This window comes from Salmo salar, chromosome ssa20, assembly GCF_905237065.1.
Source record: "Salmo salar chromosome ssa20, Ssal_v3.1, whole genome shotgun sequence".
Taxonomy (NCBI): domain Eukaryota; kingdom Metazoa; phylum Chordata; class Actinopteri; order Salmoniformes; family Salmonidae; genus Salmo; species Salmo salar.
This window is the reverse complement of record NC_059461.1, coordinates 56,139,079-56,158,505: the sequence shown is the minus strand read 5'-3', so window position 1 is coordinate 56,158,505 and position 19,427 is coordinate 56,139,079. Positions and strand designations below refer to the sequence as shown.

At 42.1% G+C, this 19,427-nt stretch overlaps 2 protein-coding genes across 6 annotated transcripts in view; one reads left to right on the top strand and one right to left on the bottom strand.

Moving 5' to 3' along the window:
- Nucleotides 1-618: 618 nt before the first annotated feature.
- On the bottom strand, nt 619-19,312 carry LOC106580880 (B-cell CLL/lymphoma 7 protein family member B-B). Of its 3 annotated transcripts, none has more exons than XR_006760979.1 (6): nt 19,036-19,312; nt 3,326-3,401; nt 3,130-3,217; nt 2,637-2,933; nt 2,454-2,557; nt 619-2,338 (listed from the first exon to the last, which is right to left on the bottom strand). XR_006760979.1 is itself a non-coding variant. In XM_014162404.2 (6 exons), the coding sequence occupies exons 1-6, from the start codon at nt 19,176-19,178 to the stop codon at nt 2,270-2,272; spliced, it is 651 nt and encodes a 216-aa protein (XP_014017879.1). In that variant the 5' UTR covers nt 19,179-19,312; the 3' UTR covers nt 687-2,269. The 3 variants fall into 3 exon arrangements, 2 of the variants coding, with proteins under 2 accessions (XP_014017879.1, XP_014017880.1); XM_014162404.2 differs by having other exon boundaries at nt 687-2,338; nt 2,763-2,933; XM_014162405.2 differs by lacking the exon at nt 19,036-19,312 and adding an exon at nt 3,875-4,125 and having other exon boundaries at nt 687-2,338; nt 2,763-2,933.
- LOC106580873 (huntingtin-interacting protein 1) overlaps nt 12,863-19,427 on the top strand; it is a 40,200-nt gene continuing 33,635 nt past the window's right edge. For 2 of the 3 annotated variants that reach the window (XM_014162394.2, XM_014162391.2), the window contains exon 1: nt 12,863-13,167. In XM_014162394.2, coding sequence (XP_014017869.1) covers nt 13,048-13,167 — 120 coding nt within the window. In that variant the 5' untranslated portion in view covers nt 12,863-13,047. Of the gene's footprint in view, nt 13,168-19,088; nt 19,367-19,427 lie in introns of those variants that run through there. The other variant, XM_014162393.2, reaches the window with a different exon arrangement.

Sequence of the window (19,427 nt, the reverse complement as noted above, 5' to 3'; positions counted from 1 at the left end):
AAGTCACCTTGTCTGACAGAGTTTACATGGTTATCAAAACGTCACGCCAGGGAAAGCCTACATGAGACACAGACCTTGTTTGAAGTGGTTCTAAAATGCCCTATGGAAAAAATTGTGAAAAAAAAGTTGGGGAAATATTTCCCTGTTTGACCGCTAGGTTTTATGATGCATCCGCTGTGGGGCTCTATTGCAGTGGTTCCCAACCAGGAGACTAGGACCCCTGGGGGTACTTGGCCTTTCCACAGGGGGTACTTGAGAAGACTCATGAGACCATAGGCCTACTGGTAAAATGCACATATGGGGGTACTTCAGGGATACTCCTGGCAGAGCAAAATTCATTTGGTGGTACAGTAACCGAAAAGGTTGGGAACCACTGCTCTATTGCTTGGGTGGGCTGGGCACCTCCATAACTGTCAAATATATTGACATTGTTGGGCCCCTTCTAGAAAGAGAAAAGTAAATTTATTTTTACATAATGTCCCGTTGCATTTAGATTCAGTGTCCCTGTCTGAGGACATTGTATGCATTACAATTTTGAAAAGTCACCTTATTCCCCTATAATCCACTTAGTTTTATTTTGAGTGAACTATCCCTTACATTCAATAACAAGCAATTAAATATTTCTCATGAAAATGTTTAGTACGACAGGAAAATAGTATTCTTTACAAATAACGAAAACACTAAAATCACATTTTCACAAGAATTTATAATGAAATTAAATTTCCTACAGTGATAGGAGTTACTTACTTCCCATGGATTTTAACATTCAACCAAGAATAATTATATCATGTCTATCAGGTGCCAGGAGTTTATTTCATGGACTTGTTAAAAACCCACAGTGCTAAGTCTGGAGACTTATGGTCAGTCACAGCCCAAGCCTTCTATGTATAGATTGAGGGCTCAAGGCCATGGATTTGCAATCCAATAATTTCCATGAAACAGTGTTGATAACATGCAACCAGGTCAAGTGGTCATCCAATATAGTGAAAAATATTTTGCCCAATTATTTGAGAGTATGGGAGTCAAAAGATGCAAAACACTGCAAACAGAAAACACAATATCTACAACCGGATTTTGCTATGGAGCAGCGTATATTCCAGCATGTGCATCACTTTTACAGCACAAAAATAAGCACTTGAGAGCATGACCCACCTGACCATAAGAAACATTCTCTGAATTACAATACAAGTGTATTTACACCAAGGTCTTGAACTACCTTTCAACCTCGTTCACCATTCACTTTCAATGCCCTATGAAAATTGAACAAGCAAGATACAGTATATCAAAAATGATAGACATGACAAACAGTTTTCTAATCTGATTTGCAAAGCAAAGTACAAATGTAAAAAATGATTTAAAAAAACTTCAGCCAATATTCAATCAAATCCAGTGACCGGAATAAGTTTCCCCTCATACTTCTTGTGCTGCTTGGATAAATGTATTTAACAAAACAGCGCTAACAGTGTGAAACAAAAGAAACTCAACCGAACATGAATTAAGATGTGCTCCACTTCATCCCTCAGGATTAACAAACTGATTTGATTGAATAGGGGCCATAATTATTTATATCTGTGCAATTTATACAAATAGCATAATATGAGACACTTGCCTGACAGAAAATAAATAGTGTATATTTCAGAGCGATAGGCACTTTCTGTGAGCACGACTTTATGTACAGTGTAACGCATTAAACGGCTTAAGATTCCTTTTCAAAGCTGAGAAAGTAAATTAGTATTTTAAAAAAACAATAACTTCAACGTTCTTTTTAAATGTATTCCATTTGTAATAACTTGATCAACAGAAAGGCATATTTTATAATAATCTATTTACAAATAACTGCCAAAATGAAGTAAACACCAACATAAAGTGTCTTAATAGGGCGTTGGGCCACCACGAGCCAGAACAGCTTCAATGCACCTTGGCACAGATTCCACAAGTGTCTGGAACTCTATTGGAGGGCGGCAACACCATTCTGCCACAAGAAATTGCATCATTTGGTGTTCTCATACAGTACTAAGGGGGCATTTCCATGGTAGCCATAATAATGGCCTGCCCCAGCATTCTTATACATGACCCTAAGCATGATGGGATGTTAATTGCTTAATTAACTCAGGAACCACACCTGTATGGAAGCACCTGCTTTCAATATACTTTGTATCCCTCATTTACTCAAGTGTTTCTATTATTTTGGCAGTTATTCTTATGTCCCATTTGAAGCCTTCAATAAAGCTAGTGCATGGGTTGCATGTATGTCCATCCAATCAACTAGTTATCTCAGTACAGCCTTTTTTTCAGTGCAAACTTTCTTCAGTGGAGGGGCTCCTGATCCCTCTTCTTCCTGTTAGAAATATTGGTATTTAAATAAATTGACTATGGTGATTTCTTTCATGTTATTATTAAGAGCTGTTATCAATAACATTTAATATCCTTTATTAATATAGAAAACGACTTACCTCTGTGCATGGATCTTTTACTCGGACACCAAGGGGCAAAACCAGGTCCTCTTTGATCAATGTTGGAGGCTCATCAGCAACTTCATGTGCTGGCTGGGACGGTTCTGCATATAGAGTGATAGACTGAGTGAAACACTTAAAAGGCATTGAGATATAAACTGTAATTTAGCCAATAGAGTATACCTCAGTTACATGAGTGACATAATAGCTTGGGCCCAGAGTTTTTCCTAGTCAGGTTACACGGTCTGGAAAAGCTCCTCGCCCTACATGGGTGCTGTGTGATGGTGTAGTATGCTAGGCCAACTGTACCGTCCACACTCTCCTGGCCCAGCATGGGTGGTTGAGCGTCTTCGGTCGTGCGGAGGGTTGTGGTGTGGGGAAGAGGACTGACTGCCTCACTGGCATGCTGGGAGCTGGAGCTGCTGCTGTCCATTTTGGGCTGGTAGATATCAGACAGGAAACTCTGGTTGCTGCATTCATCTGCGTTGAAGAGAACAGGAGCGGTCTTGAACGGTTTCAGATCAATATCATTTTCAATTCAGCAGGTAAATTGAAATTACATTTAAACATTTCCACGGACTTGCCCCAAACCCTGTTATATAGAGTATTGCGGCGCTCTAAAACCTGCTCCAAATACAGTGCTGCTTGTGCTGCTCATAGTCAGTCAGTGCCTCACCTTGGAAATCCAAGGTAGAGCTGGTGTTTTCCAACACCACATCTTTTAGACCTCGAACCTCTCCAGTTATGGATTTGCTCCGGTATATCTGAAAGAGAGGAGAGAGAGAAAAATAGAGCCAGCGTAGTTCCATACACAAACTCATTAAATTCATGAACCATATAATGGCCAGACACAGTATTATAAGATAACATACCTGTTTAGTGTCTGTCACAGGCACCCACTTGAATATTCGTAGGGATGTGTCTCCCACTGTTACCCACTTCTTCTCCCTGAAAATGAAATGTAACAGAACAGAGAATAGATTTACTACATTCAGTAATAAAAAGCATGAACCAAAGATTCTGCTGGCGTTGGCTCATTTACTGGTGGCTATGCATAGTGCTAGGCTATGTAAATAGCCTGTGTGATACTATTTTATTTATACGTGCATTTCTGACAAATATTCCTGAAAGTCGCCGAGGGAAACTGCTCAGATGGACGATGGATATTTTCAATGTGGGTCACAGTTATATCAGAATGCGTAATATTGTAACAACATATGGACAAGTGTAGCCATTTTGACAGATTGTGAAAAATTCCGTTAGTCCCGCCCATAGCAATACCGGGCTTCGGCAGCCCAGTCTCTCTATTGGTTGTTGTTTCAATCACTCACCAACCCTTCTAATATTTTACGAGTGAAGTTTGATGTGTGGCGTTGCAGATGTTTACATTTCATTTACATAATCCCCGCGGTTTTACTTACCATTTACGCACTTTTTCAATTGCTGCCAGCACCTTTTTAATATCATCTTTAGCACGACTTCGTGTCTCCGCGCGACCTGACCGTCCGGACATCTTTAGTTGTTGTTACTTTTTGGATATGTCTTTTCTTGCAACTCCAAACTTGCAGTGTGCCTACTCTTCCAATATACTAATATTCTCGCGAGGTTTTAACACCCATTCTCTTTTCCTAGTGGTTGGTCTGTCTGTTTTCTCCATCCTCCCCATCATCTTTGAACCGACGTCATCACATAACCTATTATTTTACTGTCAATGGTAGTTATTATGCGAATGATGAATATCTGGATATTTTAACCTCATAAATGACATAAACATAATGATTTACATGGTTCATTATATCAAATTGGATATGAGATGATAATCCTTGGGTATGAGAGGAAGTGAGGGGGATGAAGAAACTACAATAGAGAGGGAGTGATCCAATTATATACAGTATGTGTTATTATGGGCCTATCTTTTTAGTCTTGCAGAGGGTTACACTGACCAATAAACACTGATATAGCATGCATTTGTAAGCTTGGTTCTATTGAGCAAACCAGTGCTTGACGTGGACTGAAATTGGTGCCGGTACTCATTTTGTGTGCCGGTACTGTTTATATTTAGGTGCAGGAACTCTGCAATAGTTTTAAACCAATATTTTATCGGAGGTGCAGGAACTGAACCAGTAAAACATTTTAGGTACTGGTACTCAGTTCCGGTGAGCTCCTGCCCAAGTCAAGCACTGGAGAAAACAAATATTGGTTGGCAGGCTCAATCAGCAGGGTGAGATATTTTGTGTAACCTTTATCTATTCTGATCTTATAGCTGTGGCTAACTACCTTAATTAGTGGCGCAGCGGTCCAAGGCACTGCATCTCAGTGCTAAAGGCGTCACTAAAGACACCCTGGTTCGAATCCAGGCTGTATCACAACTGGCCGTGATTGGGAGTCCCATAGGGCGGCGCACAATTGGCCTAGCATCGTCCGGGTTTGGCCGGTGTAGGCCGTCATTGTAAATAAGAATTTGTTCTTAACTGACTTGCCTAGTTAAATAAAGGTTCAATAAAATACATTTGCTAAAATTTCTAAAAACCTGTTTTCGATTTGGCATTATTTAGTATTGTGTGTAGATTGATGAGGGAAAAAGTGAATTTCAACAATTTTAGAGTAAGGCTGTAACATAACAAAATGTGGAAAAAGGGAAGGGGTCTGAATACTTTCCAAATGCACAGTACATATAACTAGGAATAAAGGGACAGATAGTAAACAGTAGCAGCAGCGTATGTGATGAGTCAAAAAAGATTGTGCAAAAGGGTCAATGCTGATAGTCCGGGTAGCTATTTGGTTAACTATTTATCTAACTATTTAGAAGTCTTATGGCTTGGGGATAGAAGCTGTTTAGGGTCCTGTTGGTTCCAGACTTGGTGCATCGGTACCGCTTGCCATGTGGTAGCAGAGAGAACACTATGACTTGGGTGGCTGGAGTCTTTGACCATTTTTAGGGCCTTCCTCTGACACTGCCTGTATAGAGGTCCTGAATGGCTGGGAGCTTGGCCCCAGTGATGTATTGGGGCGTACACAGAACCCTCTGTAGCGCCTTGCAGTCGGATGCCAAGCAGTTGCCATACCAAGCAGTGATGCAGCCAGTCAAGATGCTCTCAGTGGTGCAGCTGTAGAACTTTTTGAAGATCTGAGGGCCCATGCCAAATCTTTTCAGCCTCCTCAGGGGGAAGAGGCATTGTCATGTGTTGGTGTGTTTGGACCATGATAGATCCTTAGTGAGGTGGACACCGGCAAACTTGAAGCTCTCAACCCGCTCTACTACAGCCCTGTCGATCTGAATGGGGTGTGCTTGGCCCTCTGTTTCCTGTAGTCAACGATCAGCACCTTTGTCCTGCTGATGTTGAGGGAGAGGTTGTTGTCCTGGCACCACACTGACTTCATCCCTATACACTTTCTCATCATCGTCAATGATCAGGCCTACCACCATCATGTTTTCTGCAAACTTAATGATGGTGTTGGAGTTGTGCAGAAGGGCACTAGCGTGGCGGATGTGTTGTTGCCTACCCTCACCACCTGGGTGCGGCCCATCAGGAAGTCCAGGATCCAGTTGCAAAGGGAGGTGTTCAGTCCCAGGGTCCTTAGCTTAGAGATGAGCATGGAGGGCACTATGCTGTTGAATGCTGAGCTGTAGTCAATGAACAGCATTCTCACATAGGTGTTAATTTTGTCCAAGTGGTAAAGGCCAGTGTGGAGTGCAATAGAGATTGCGTTATCTGTTAACTTTTTGGGGTGGTATGCGAATTGAAGTGGGTCCAGGGTGTCTGGGATGATGGTGTTGATGTGAGTCATGACCAGACTTTCAAAGCATTGCATGGCTACGGATGTGAGTGTAAATAGTAATTTAGACAGGTTATAGGCCACCAAAGGGTAGTCCCTTTGGTGGCCTACTTAAAATATGTAGGTACTACAGACTGGGTCAGGGAGAGGTTGACACTTGCCAGCTGGTCAGCGCATGCTCTGAGTATGCGTCCTGTGAATGTTAACCTGTTTAAAGGTCTTACTCACATTGGCTATGAAGAGCATAATCACACTGTCGTCCGGAACAGCTGATGCTCTCACGCATGGTTCAGTGTTGCTTGCTTCGAATCTAGCATAAAAGGCATTTAGCTCCTGTGGCAGGCTTGCGTCACTGGGAAGCTTGCGGCTGGGTTTCCCTTTGTAATCCGTGATAGTTTGCAAGCCCTGCCACATCCGATGAGCGTCAGAACTGGTGAAGTAGGATTCAATCTTAGTCCTGTGTTAAAGCTTTGCCTGTTTGATAGTTCGTCGGAGGGCGTAGCGGGATTTATTTTAAGCGTCCGGGTTTGTGTCCCACTCCTTGAATGTTTGCAAACCCAGATCAATGTCCATTAAATCTTGCGATTCGATTTCTGTTAGGTATTTTTAAGATTATGGACACACCCACTGTTACACACACACACACACACACACACACACACACACACACACACACACACACACACACACTATTTTATTCTACATCATGGCATATTACCTAATGCATCAACATGGCTCTGCCTGATAATGAAGATGCATATCAGATGGAGGTGGCCTAGGGCCAGGAGTTTGCTCTTGTCAGGTCATAGATATAGCCTAGCCTTACTATTGGCCAGAGTTTTTTCTGGTCAGGTCACAACCCATCTTCCCTCAATAAGAGGATATGAGATTTCTTCACATGAGAGAATAAGTAAACATACAGCACATTCCTGGAGATTCAATCCCAGTTGACAAACAAGACAGTAAGATAGGCACTGCCTGTCAGCACTACTGTCAAAGTACTGTACAGAAAACCAGCCTGTTGCCAGCTATCAAATATGAGAGGGCCAGCAGAAACCATGGAAATGATCTAATTCAATGCCCACAGGAGTGGACTGGTGACATGCAAGCTCCTGTTACCTACAGTACCAGTCAAACCTTTGGACACAGATACTCATTCAAGGGTTTTTCTTTATTTGTACTATTTTCTACATTGTAGAATAATAGTGAAGACATCAAAACTATGAAATAACACTTATGGAATCAAGTATTAACCAAAGATGTGTTAAACAAATCAAAATATATTTTAGATTTTAGATTCTTCAAAGAAGCCACCCTTTGCCTTGATGACAGCTTTGTACACTCTTGGCATTCTCTCAACCACCTTCATGAGGTAGTCACCTGGAATGCAGGTGTGCCCCGTTAAAAGTTAATTTGTGGAATTTCTTTCCTTCTTAATGCGTTTGAGCGAATCAGTTATGTTGTGACAAGGTATGGGTGGTATACAGAAGATAGACCTATTTGGAAAAAGACCAAGTCCATATTATGGCAAGAATAGCTCAAATAAGCAAAGAAAAACAACAGTCCATCATTACTTAAGACATGAAGGTCAGTCAATACGCAAAATTTCAAGAACTTTGAATGAAATCAAATTTATTTATAAAGCCCTAATAAAAACATCAGCTGATATCTCAAAGTGCTGTACAGAAACCCAGCCTAAAACCCCAAACAGCAAGCAATGCAGGTGTAGAAGCACAGTGACTAGGAAAAACTCTCTAGAAAGGCCAGAACCTAGGAAGAAACCTAGAGAGAAACCAGGCTATGAGTGATGGCCAGTCCTCTTCTGGCTGTGCCGGGTGGAGATTATAACAGAACATGGCCAAGATGTTCAAATGTTCATAGATGACCAGCAGGGTAAATAATAATAATCACAGTGGATGTCGAGGGTGCAACAGGTGAGCACCTCAGGAGTAAATGTCAGTTGGCTTTTCATAGCCGTTCATTCAGAGTATCTCTACCGCTCCTGCTGTCTCTAGAGAGTTGAAAACAGCAGGTCTGGGACAGATAGCACATCCGGTGAACAGGTCAGGCAGAACAATTGAAACTGGAGCAGCAGCACGGCCAGGTGGACTGGGGACAGCAAGGAGTCATCAGGCCAGGTAGTCCTGAGGCATGGTCCTAGGGCTCAGGTCCTCCGAGAGAGAAAGAAAGAAAGAAAGAGAGAAAGAGATATCATTGTGTCAAGAGATATAGTACTAAAACACTTGAGTGTCTCCCTTGATCCTAGGTCCTGGCAGAGTTGTGCAGACTCAGGACAACTGAGCTTTGGAGGAATACGGAGATTTAAAGAGGAGTCCGTAATTTGCTTTCTAATCATCATGATCTTTTCCTCAAAGAAGTTCATGAATTTATCACTGCTGAAGTGAAAGCCATCCTTGGGGAATGCTGCTTTTTAGTTAGCTTTGCGACAGTATCAAAAATAAATGTTGGATTGTTCTTATTTTTCTCAATTAAGTTAGAAAAATAGGATGATCGAGCAGCAGTGAGGGCTCTTCGATACTGCACGGTACTGTCTTTCCAAGCTAGTCGGAAGACTTACAGTTTGGTGTGGAGCCATTTCCGTTCCAATTTTCTGGAAGCTTGCTTCAGAGCTCGGGTATTTTCTGTATACCAGGGAGCTAGTTTCTTATGACAAATGTTTTTTTGTTTTTAGGGGTGCGACTTCATCTAGGGTATTACTCAAGGTTAAAATGAGTTCCTCAGTTAGGTGGTTAACTAATTTTTGTACTCTCACTTCCTTGGGTAGGCGGAGGGAGTCAGGAAGGGCATCTAGGAATCTTTGGGTTGTCCGAGAATTTATAGCACAGCTTTTGATGATCCTAGGTTGGGGTCTAAGCAGATTATTTGTTGTGATTGCAAATGTAATAAAATGGTGGTACGATAGTCCAGGATTATGAGAAAAAACATTAAAATACACAACATTTATTCCACGGGACAAAACTAGGTCCAGAGTATGACTGTGGCAGTGAGTAGGTCCGGAGACATGTTGGACAAAACCCACTGAGTTGATGATGGCTCCGAAAGCCTTTTGGAGAGGGTCTGTGGACTTTTCCATGTGAATATTAAAGTCACCAAAAATGTGAATATTATCTGCCATGACTACAAGGTCTGATAGGAATTCAGGGAACTCAGTGAGGAACGTTGTATATGGCCCAGGAGGCCTGTAAACAGTAGCTATAAAAAGTGATTGAGTAGGCTGCATAGATTTCATGACTAGAAGCTCAAATTGAAATTTGCTTTCATAAATGTTAGCAACACCTCCGCCTTTGCGGGATGCACGGGGGATATGGTCACTAGTGTAACCAGGAGGTGAGGCCTCATTTAACACAGTAAATTCATCAGGCTTAAGCCATGTTTCAGTCAGGCCAATCACATCAAGATTATGATCAGTGATTAGTTCATTGACTATAACTGCCTTGGAAGTGAGGGATCTAACATTAAGTTGCCCTATTTTGAGATGTGAGGTATCACAATCTCTTTCAATTATGGCAGGAATGGAGGAGGTCTTTATTCCAGTGAGATTGCTAAGGCGAACACCGCCATGTTTAGTTTTGCCCAATTTAGGTCGAGGCACAGACACGGTCTCAATGGGGATAGCTAAGCTGACTACCCTGACTGTGCTAGTGGCAGACTCCACTAAGCTGGCAGGCTGGCTAACAGCTAAGATGGAGTCTGTCACTCCTCAACAGGCCAGGCTTGGTCCTGTTTGTGGGTGAGTCCAAGAAATCTACAAATTCTATCTTTTGGGAGGGGCAGAAAACAGTTTTCAACCAGTAATTGAGTTGTGAGACTCTGCTGTATAGCTCATCACTCCCCCTAACTGGGAGGGGGCCAGAGACAATTACTCGATGCCGACACATCTTTCTAGCTGATTTACACGCTGAAGGTATGTTGCGCTTGGTGACCTCTGACTGTTTCATCCTAACATCGTTGGTGCAGACGTGGATAACAATATCCCTATACTCTCTACACTCGCCAGTTTTAGCTTTAGCCAGCACCATCTTCAGATTAGCCTTAACGTCGGTAGCCCTGCCCCCTGGTAAACAGTGTATGATCGCTGGATGATTCGTTTTAAGTCTAATACTGCAGGTAATGGAGTCGCCAATGACTAGGGTTTTCAATTTGTCAGAGCTAATGGTGGGAGGCTTCGGCATCTCAGACCCCGTAACGGGAGGAGTAGAGACCAGAGAAGTCTCGGCCTCTGACTCCGACTCGCTGTTTAATGGGGAGAACTGGTTGAAAGTTTCTGTCGGCTGAATGAGTGACACCGTTTGAGCATTGCTACAGCATTTCCCTCCAGAAGCCATGAGAAAGTTATCCGGCTGCGGGAACTGTGCGAGGGGATTTATACTACCATCTGTACTTACTGGTGGCACAGACACTGTTTCATCCTTTCCTACACTGAAATTACCCTTGCCTAACGATTGCGCCGTAAGGCGATTATTCTCCTGTATATTATGAGTACAGCAACTACAATTAGAAGGCATCATGTTAATGTTACTACTTAGCTTCAAGTTTCTTCAAGTGCAGTCGCAAAAACCATCAAGCGCTATGATGAAACTGGCTCTCATGAGGACCGACACAGGAAAGGAAGACCCAGAGTTAGCTCTGCTGCAGAGTATAAGTTCATTAGAGTTACCAACCTCAGAAATTGCAGCCCAAATAAATGCTTCACAGAGCTCAAGTAACAGAGACATCTCAACATCAACAGTTCAGAGGAGATTGCTTGAATCAGGCCTTCATGGTCAAATTGTTGCAAAGAAACTACTACTAAAGGACACCAATAATAAGAAGTGACTTGCTTGGGCCAAGAAACATGAGCAATGGACATTAGACTGGTGGACATCTGTCCTTTGGTCTGATGATTCCAAATTTGAGATTTGTGGTTCCAACCGCCGTGTCTTTGTGACATGCAGAGTAGGTGAATGGATGATCTCCGCATGTGTGGTTCCCACCGTGAAGCATGGAGGAGGTGTGATGGTGTGGGGGGGCTTTGCTGGTGACAGTTTCTGTGATTTATTTAGAATTCAAGGCACACTTAACCAGCATGGCTACGACAGCATTCTGCAGCGATATGCCATCCCATCTGGTTTGCGCTTAGTGGGACTATCATTTTTTTTTCAACAGGACAATGATCCAACACACCTCCAGTCTGTGTAAGGGCTATTTGACCAAGAAGGAGAGTGATGGAGTGCTGCATCAGATGACCTGGCCTCCACAATCACCTGATGTCAACCCAATTGAGATGGTTTGGGATGAGTTGGACCGCAGAGTGAAGGAAAAGCAGCCAACAAGTGCTCAGCATATGTGGAAACTCCTTCATGACTGTTGGAAAAGCATTCCAGGTGAAGCTGATTGAGAGAATGCCAAGAGTGTGCAAAGCTGTCATCAAGGCAAAGGGTGGCTCCTTTGAAGAATATAAAATATAAAATATATAAGGAATTATTTAACACTTTTTTGGTTACTACATGACTCCATATGTGTTATTTCATATTTCATATCATACAATGTAGAAATAGTAAAATAAAGAAAAAACCCTGAATGAGTAGGTGTCCAAACTTTTGACTGGTATTGTATATAATAACATATTATAACCATATCCATAAAAACATATATTACACACATATTATTAGACTATACTATAACCACCATATTTTTCATTTAGTTCCTTAGTTCATTGTTTACTCTGAATAAAAAATGAATAGGCCACTGGCATTCTGTGTCTATTATGTAGGCTATTGCAGCAAAAACTCAATTAGACACTGAATGTAGGCCTACAGTCATAAACATGGACTTTTCCTACAGGCTTGTCTATATTTACATTATCGTGATAAAGTCTGTACTAACAACCCAAACGCTATCATGTGCCTTCAACCATGCGTAATTGAGCATAATATCAAAATCAATCATTTTCAAATAATAGGGCACCAGGATAGGGCTGTCTAAAAAAAATCTTGGTCAACTGAATGTCATCTGTTCTTTCGACTAATCATTGCTTGAAATGTTTAAATATGTATTTTTCCATACATACATGTTTTAATAAAATCAATATATGCATCGAGCTTGTCTGATGCTTTAAGCTTCATGCCTCAAGAGGGTGCTAGAGATCTAGATAACCAGAAGAAGAAAAAACTTAAACTTAACCTGACCCAACTATTCTCCTCCAGCTGACAACCAGCAACCCCACTGTACATCAGGCTTAATGCTGTGTTCATAACCAAGTGGGGAGTGGGAATTTACCACATAGGACTGGGAAAAAACCACTTGAATGGCCTTCCAAATGGTAATTACTAGTGGGAAACTCTTATATCATCATTAGCTCCCATTTCTCTCACAAGCTTACCACCTACTAAGAAAATTATCTTGATAACAGCATTTTGGCAGTTAAATGCAAAACAATGCATTATTTAAGAAAAGCAATTTATTAATATATTTTCTGAACCCTATCATTTGTTTACAAGCATGATAGCTATACTTTTAGTTTATGGTCTACACAGCTTGTTGGGCATAAGCCACTCTGCGTTTGTCAACGAATTCAAAGCACATGAACGCATCCAACTGGTATTGACCACTTCGCAACTAGTAAAATCCCACCTCCTACTTGGTTACGGACCCAGCTTAAAAACATGACATCGCCTACAGAGGGAGACACGGTGGACAGGCGAAATGACCTCCTGAATTGGTCGACTGCATGGACTATTATTGTCAAATTGTAGAAATAATTTGACGATGACTTTGTAGAAATATTATTTTTCTGTGGAAATTCTAAAGAGACACAATGGACCGAGTGAAGAGTTCCATGCAGCAAGTACCGAACCCAATTCACAAAGCGCTGATTCGTCGGACCGGTGGTGCCAACAGTTTCGAACTTGAAAAGGAGAACTTTGAACGCGGTCAGGTAAAACACTTGTTTAGTGGGAACTTGGGTGAATTCGGGATTTCGTTTACAGAATTAGAAGGGACTAAAATGTGAAGATATTATAATAGTTCTGGTAAAGCTTCGAGTTGGAACCGTCCGTTGCGTTGAAATTGGCAATGATCCTTTCAGCGTGAACGTGCGGACATGTCATGATTCATCTGCTTGACTGATTTGTGCTGCCTCGCACGTTCGAATATCCATGGATTTTTTTGTGAACATTGCTCATGATCCATGCGCGCCAACTTGACCTAAATCGGCGAGTGTTTACATGAATGCATTGTTTACGATGTTTGTAGTACAATGCAGTACTACAGTACCACCACACAATAGCAAGCCAACATCATCCCTATTCTTAGCAGGGGGTAACATCTCTGATATGAGTTTTTGATGGCTCTGCCTCAAATAGCCTAGCACACGTAGGAGCAGAGAGAAAATATGCCATCACATAAAATTGACATTGCAAAGATTATAGAGACATGACATCAGTGTTGGGTCTTCAGTGCAAGATACAAATCTGTTGAAATGGGTCAGTCCTAAGAGCACAGATGTAGTCCTTTTGAGGAATTCCGCCTGATAAGAACAGGTCTGATTTACCATATCTCAGGAGAGGTGACGCCCACAACTGTGGTGAGAGAGAGGCTAAATTCTGTATGTGTTTGCCTGGACTATTCAGAGAGGTAGGCAAAAATGCTTTGTGTGTCTGCCTGAACTATCCATAAATACCACTACCATGTATCGAACTGCAGTAAAAGCCTATTAGTGACTCCTGGACACAGCACTAGAACTATTGACCTGGGATATTGTGATGGGTTCTGGAAAGTGCAATCAGCCTACATACTGGGGTGTGTGAGAGAGTTGGGTGGGACTATCATTGTTGCTTTGATACAGGGAAATAAATTGTAAGGAAGGAAGAAATGGTGGAACTGAGCAGCACTGTTTGTTGATGCGGATTAAAGGGGCAATCCGCAGTTCAAACAAAGTGTTTCTGTAAGAAACTGAGGGATGGGGCTGGAGAATTCATATTTTGAGGCTATATAGTGTTTGTTTACAAACATTGGAGTAAAACAAGCTTATATTCTAGGTTCTGATGGGGTAGGACAGTTGAATTAAGCTCATGAGGCATTTCTAAGTTATATTCTTCAAGAATCAACGGGTATACATCCAAAAATGGATGTAGCAACTGCAGATTCCCCTTTTTTAATGGTTTGGATGTTCTATGAATTATCCATCCCATGTAGCTGATAGGCTGTTACTCAAGAGCTGAAGTCCAGAAAAACGCATGCTCATTTTTCATGCAAGCTACTGAGCTGTGTGGACAAGACACTTTCTCCTTGGCGGTCACTCCCCCCTCTTCACAGACCAGTCAAAAAAGTAGGTCAGATGAATCAAGCCTCTAAATTACCATGCTCTGCTGGATTTATTTTTCAGCGGTGGCTGCAACCCGCTTTTCCCATCTTCTACTACGACCACTGCTAAATTAATCAGTAAGCTTTTGAGCACTCATTTGTGGGACTGAAGATTCATCCAGAGAGCAAAGTTTTGCTGTCTCTTGTAGTCGTAGTGTGCTGTGACTGTGACATAGACAAGTTTAGGCTTTCACCTAAAATCAATCACACCACATTCCTCTCAAAATTGCTCAAATTGGATATGATTCCTAATCTGGTTATGGCAGTTGTTTTTGTTATGGTAGATTTTTGACAGCAGTCCTAAAGCTGTTCCGCTGCGCAGGGAGGAATCAGTGAAATCTTGTTTGTGCTTTAATACAGGGATCATCCCGAGTTAATCTGATCTGTTGTGGCTTGGATCTGCCTGAATCTGCTGGCTTTCACCACTGTCCCAAAACCACCAGTTTGACTCTGCTATAAGACCTCCTTCCAGCTCCTCTGTTCAGGCACAAGCACTCTAATACAATCTGGCCTGGTCCCAGATCTGTTTGTGCTGTTACACAAATGACCATAGGAGTTGGCAAAATGCAGTCTTTTTATGGTGTATAGAAATGCATTGACACAGAACAAGTCTCTAGAGTAGACTGATAGTGGTACGGGTGAAGTTATGGGTCCCAGGGCTCCTATCTCAGCGAGGCTTAAAGCCTGAGAGTCGGGTAAACAACAAGGGTGTGTTCAGACTCCGAGTCCTCGCTCCATCATTTTGTCTGCAGAGTTATAAAAAATACCTCACCCAGACCAGGTAACACATACAGCATACATATAATGACATGTTTAGAGACCTGAAATTAGTAATGCTCTCTCTATTTGTGGATGGAATTAATCTATGGTGTAGTTGTTTATGAAGGACTGCCATTGTAACAGTATAGCTTCCGTCTCTCTCCTCGCCCCAACCTGGGCTTGAACCAGGGACCCTCTGCGCACATCAACAACTGACACCCCACGAAGCATTGTTACCCATCACGCCACAAAAGCCGCGGCCCTTGCAGAGCAAGGGGAACAACTACTTAAGGTCGCAGAGCGAGTGACGTCACCCGATTGAATCACTATTAGCGCGCGCCACCGCTAACTAACTAGCCATTTCACATCGGTTACACCATGCCTCTCTCTGGAGTCACAGTTGTACTGCTACGTAACAGTTTCTCATCGGTCATGAAACATAATGGCACAGTTGTTAAAAATGAGCTCAGTGACCATCTTGAGAAACTATTTGTCTTGAAACAATAAAAGAGTCCTGGTTTAATTAGTTTCTATTTATTCCTGAAATAGGCTAGAAGGCCGAGACTACATGTTGATGTTTTTCCATCCATCTTCCCTGGAATGCACTATGGTGATGAACACCACTGTTGTGGTCAGAAACCATAGCTAAGTACTGCCTGCTACAATGACAGAGTGTCTGTCTGGATAGTCGTCTGAAATGAGAGAAACATGGCTGCGTCTGTGGGAAGGCTACTTCCGTTCAGCCCGGCACCCCACTTTAGAACCTCTCCTGGGTCTCCCAGACTGGGCTTTCTATTGTGGGATACATCCTGAGATCGACTCCACCACACAGCAGTGTGGCTTACATAATTAAGGCCATACATTTAGATCCAGATCCTTCCTGCCTGCCTCCTGCATCCCACAGCTCTCCAAGGCAGGCTGCCTCTGGATATTCAGTATGGGTCGTTCCATGTCATTTCAGCAAGCCATAACACCCGCTATCTTAAATTGTTTCTGTTACAAACAGATAAGATTAGCATTCCTGCAACATTATTTGGTTGAAATATAATTAGATCTCTGAGAAAATAAGCTAATTGATTGCACCCAAATTGGCCATTTTTAATTTATAGGATTCATAGCGATTCAATGAAGAATCCAAAGAAATTGTCAAAAGCTGCCTTTAAAATAAAAGAGTAATCACCTGGATCAGTACCATCTAGTGGCCAGAACCTGGTAATATCAGGATGTAGGATGGGACACAAACCTAACAACTTCAATGACTTTCACTGAACAGTGGAGAAAAACATCACCAAATTCACTGGGAATGAAGAAACAATACTCTGATCTGCAGTTCCATACTGCTTGTCAGACATAGAGAACTGATACTATATACTCGTTGTTGGGGTGGGATTGGGGGTCCGTGGGTGACAATTTCTTTGGATTCCTCATGTCTTACTCATTGTTAGAAAACCGTTTAGTCCAAATTGGATGTTAGGTACTATATTTATTGAATATTATAGGAATCCTATAAATTAAATTTGAACTAAATGATGTTGCAGGAATGCTAATCTTATGTTTCTAACAACATAAACAATTTCATAACAATCTGAGATGGTGGGTGTTGAAATCCTCTGCTTTTTGAGAGTAAGAGTCATTCTGACACTTTTGGATGATGTTAACAGTTTTTAGTTCTTAGATCATGTACCTTGGTTTGACTAAGAACGCCTTTGCCCACTTTAGCAGGGCACTGTGGTGCCCTGGCAGCTGTGGAATGTCCCTTAGGCACAAGCAGCACAGCAGGGTGGACTCTCTAATCTCTCTGTCTGTTACAAATACTCTTGCTCTTCCTTTTTTCTCTTCCTGCCTTTGTTGTTACACCCACCCTGTGCTTGTACCCTGTCATTATAACCAGAGAGAGGTAGTTACATACACACACGCACAGGGAGAGCGAAAGCGGCCCTGGCCCACTAAAACCACTGAGGCAGCAAAAACAGCAGGCACTGGCCTGTGGCCTCATTGCACCGGCTGTAAATTAAAAAGTCCTGGACATGAGTGGCAGGTCAGCCATTGGAACAAAGTGCTGAGATGAGATCACAATGGCATTAACTCTGGCATTTAATTTGGAGTGGATTAGATATTTTACAAGCTGAAAAAAGTTAATTGGACATTGGATGCTTAGGTTACATCATCACAAGGACCTACATTTGTATTATTGAGTTCATCATTACAATAATACTTGTGATTTTAGATCTAATTTCTATCAGACTTGATATTATTATTGAGTAAAACCAGTATTGCTTAGTGGATACTGTTCTCACACACAGTAGCGATATGCCCTGAGTCTGGCCAATTGGCTAGAAGGGCCTACTCCGCAATGAAATGCCGGCGTGACCTACCAGTAAGTTGATTTTTGGTCAGGAACTGTTTTGTCTCAGCTGTGTTCAAGGCCATTATATGAACTTTGCCCACAGAATTGAGACAGAGGGGACTTTCACCCTTGAAACTTGGTGTGTGTGTGTGCTCGGCATCACCATCACCAAGGCGGAATCAATGTATGGGGACCCAGATGAAAAGAGAAACTCAAGTTTTGTAAACAATCAATATTCTACAACTGACTACAATTTAAACATGATACTCAGAGGCCTAGAGTAGTGTATGTGAGAATTGCAGCCTCTCCATAAAGCTGTGCTCGGTGGGTCCACCCACACAGTACCAGGAAGTGAAGAGACTGTGGTGGAGAGCAGGCTTTGTCTGAAGAGTGACTGTTTCTGTGGAGCGGCCAGTCTGCCAGCAGGAGAATGGGTCACATAATGATTACTGTGGACTATGCTCTTCAGTTGGCCCTAGTAGTTATAATAATAGTAACTTTATTTGTTCATGTGCTTTTCGTGCATGACGTGCAAACAATTCGAAATGAGGCTAAAGAATGATATGCTTGGTCTAATATTGACTTGTTTGTGCTTTTTCTATAATTAAGGAGCCTACTCTTTGAATAGCTATCTGAAATTATCTGAGCTGTTCGATTTCTTTTGTGAAGGTTCCACAGTGCAATCATTTCATGATTCTGATATAAACCTGTCTCAGAGTATCCAGAGGGGGGCACTATTTACCTACAATTACTCTGTCGGCTAAAGTTTATAGCCACATTGCCTCAGCATAGCTGAAGACTGAAAACGGCTCCTTTTTGCAGTAGAGTCACAGCATATCTTTGATGTTGACAGTGACTTACTTTAATTATGCTACTGTAGGCTACACTTTTCGTATAGCACGTCATATTTCAATATGGCCCATTGACATAGGCCTACATCAGAGAGTAACGTTATGGCCACATGTAAGCAGTCACCCAATCACTGATGATTTGTTATACTGGTGATGGAAAGTTACATTGTTTACCATCATGATTATTTGTAGTGTGTCCGAGCCACGCTGCTCTGGTGTCTTGCCTTCTCATCTTTTCTTTGATCGTTTTTTTTCTCATCAGGATTGTATAATTTGTTACATGGTGAGGAACGAGGTTAGTTTGGGCGGGGGTTTGTGCCATCCCCGGTCTGCACCTATTGTCTCAGTGAGAGCACGCTGTTGTTTACACAAAAGCCCCGGACAGATATTAAATACTCGATGCTTAGAAACTGTCATGTCGTTTTAAATACAGCAATCTAAAATGGTATGAAACATATGCGGAAAATGCAGAGAAGCAGCGTACCGTACACGTTCCCGTGTGTAGACTGTACTTTTCTGGAGAGTTCGGTTCCGCTTCTTGACAGTCGGATGCTGTGTTTGGGAGCCCCCACCGTTAACTGAGCACGTAAGACCGGGGAGAGTAGAATGGACACGGAAGGAGAGCATTTGATACCAAATCGGGACACATGTTGAGTTAACGGGCCCACTCCACCACCCTTTCCTTCAAAAGCGTTTCTAGATTTCTCATTTCCCAGTTGTAGAGTATTGTGTCGGAAGTATTGCCAGCGACCCGCTTTGTCTTTGATCTCACAGCCACCCTGCATTTTTCTGAGACTATGGATCTTAGTAAAATGGTAGGTTTCCAGATATCGATTTGTTTTTCCATTGAGCATTATTGCGTTAAAGGCGCAACAG

Coding starts and splice junctions, on each gene's coding strand:
- LOC106580880 (XM_014162404.2), bottom strand. CDS start 19,178: ATGCTCTCCTTCCGTGTCCATTCTACTCTCCCCGGTCTTACGTGCTCA. Junction 3,402..19,035: donor TACACACGGGAACGTGTACG/GTACGCTGCTTC, acceptor TTTCATTTTCAG/GGAGAAGAAGTGGGTAACAG. Junction 2,558..2,762: donor GGGCCAGGAGAGTGTGGACG/GTACAGTTGGCC, acceptor CTCTATATGCAG/AACCGTCCCAGCCAGCACAT.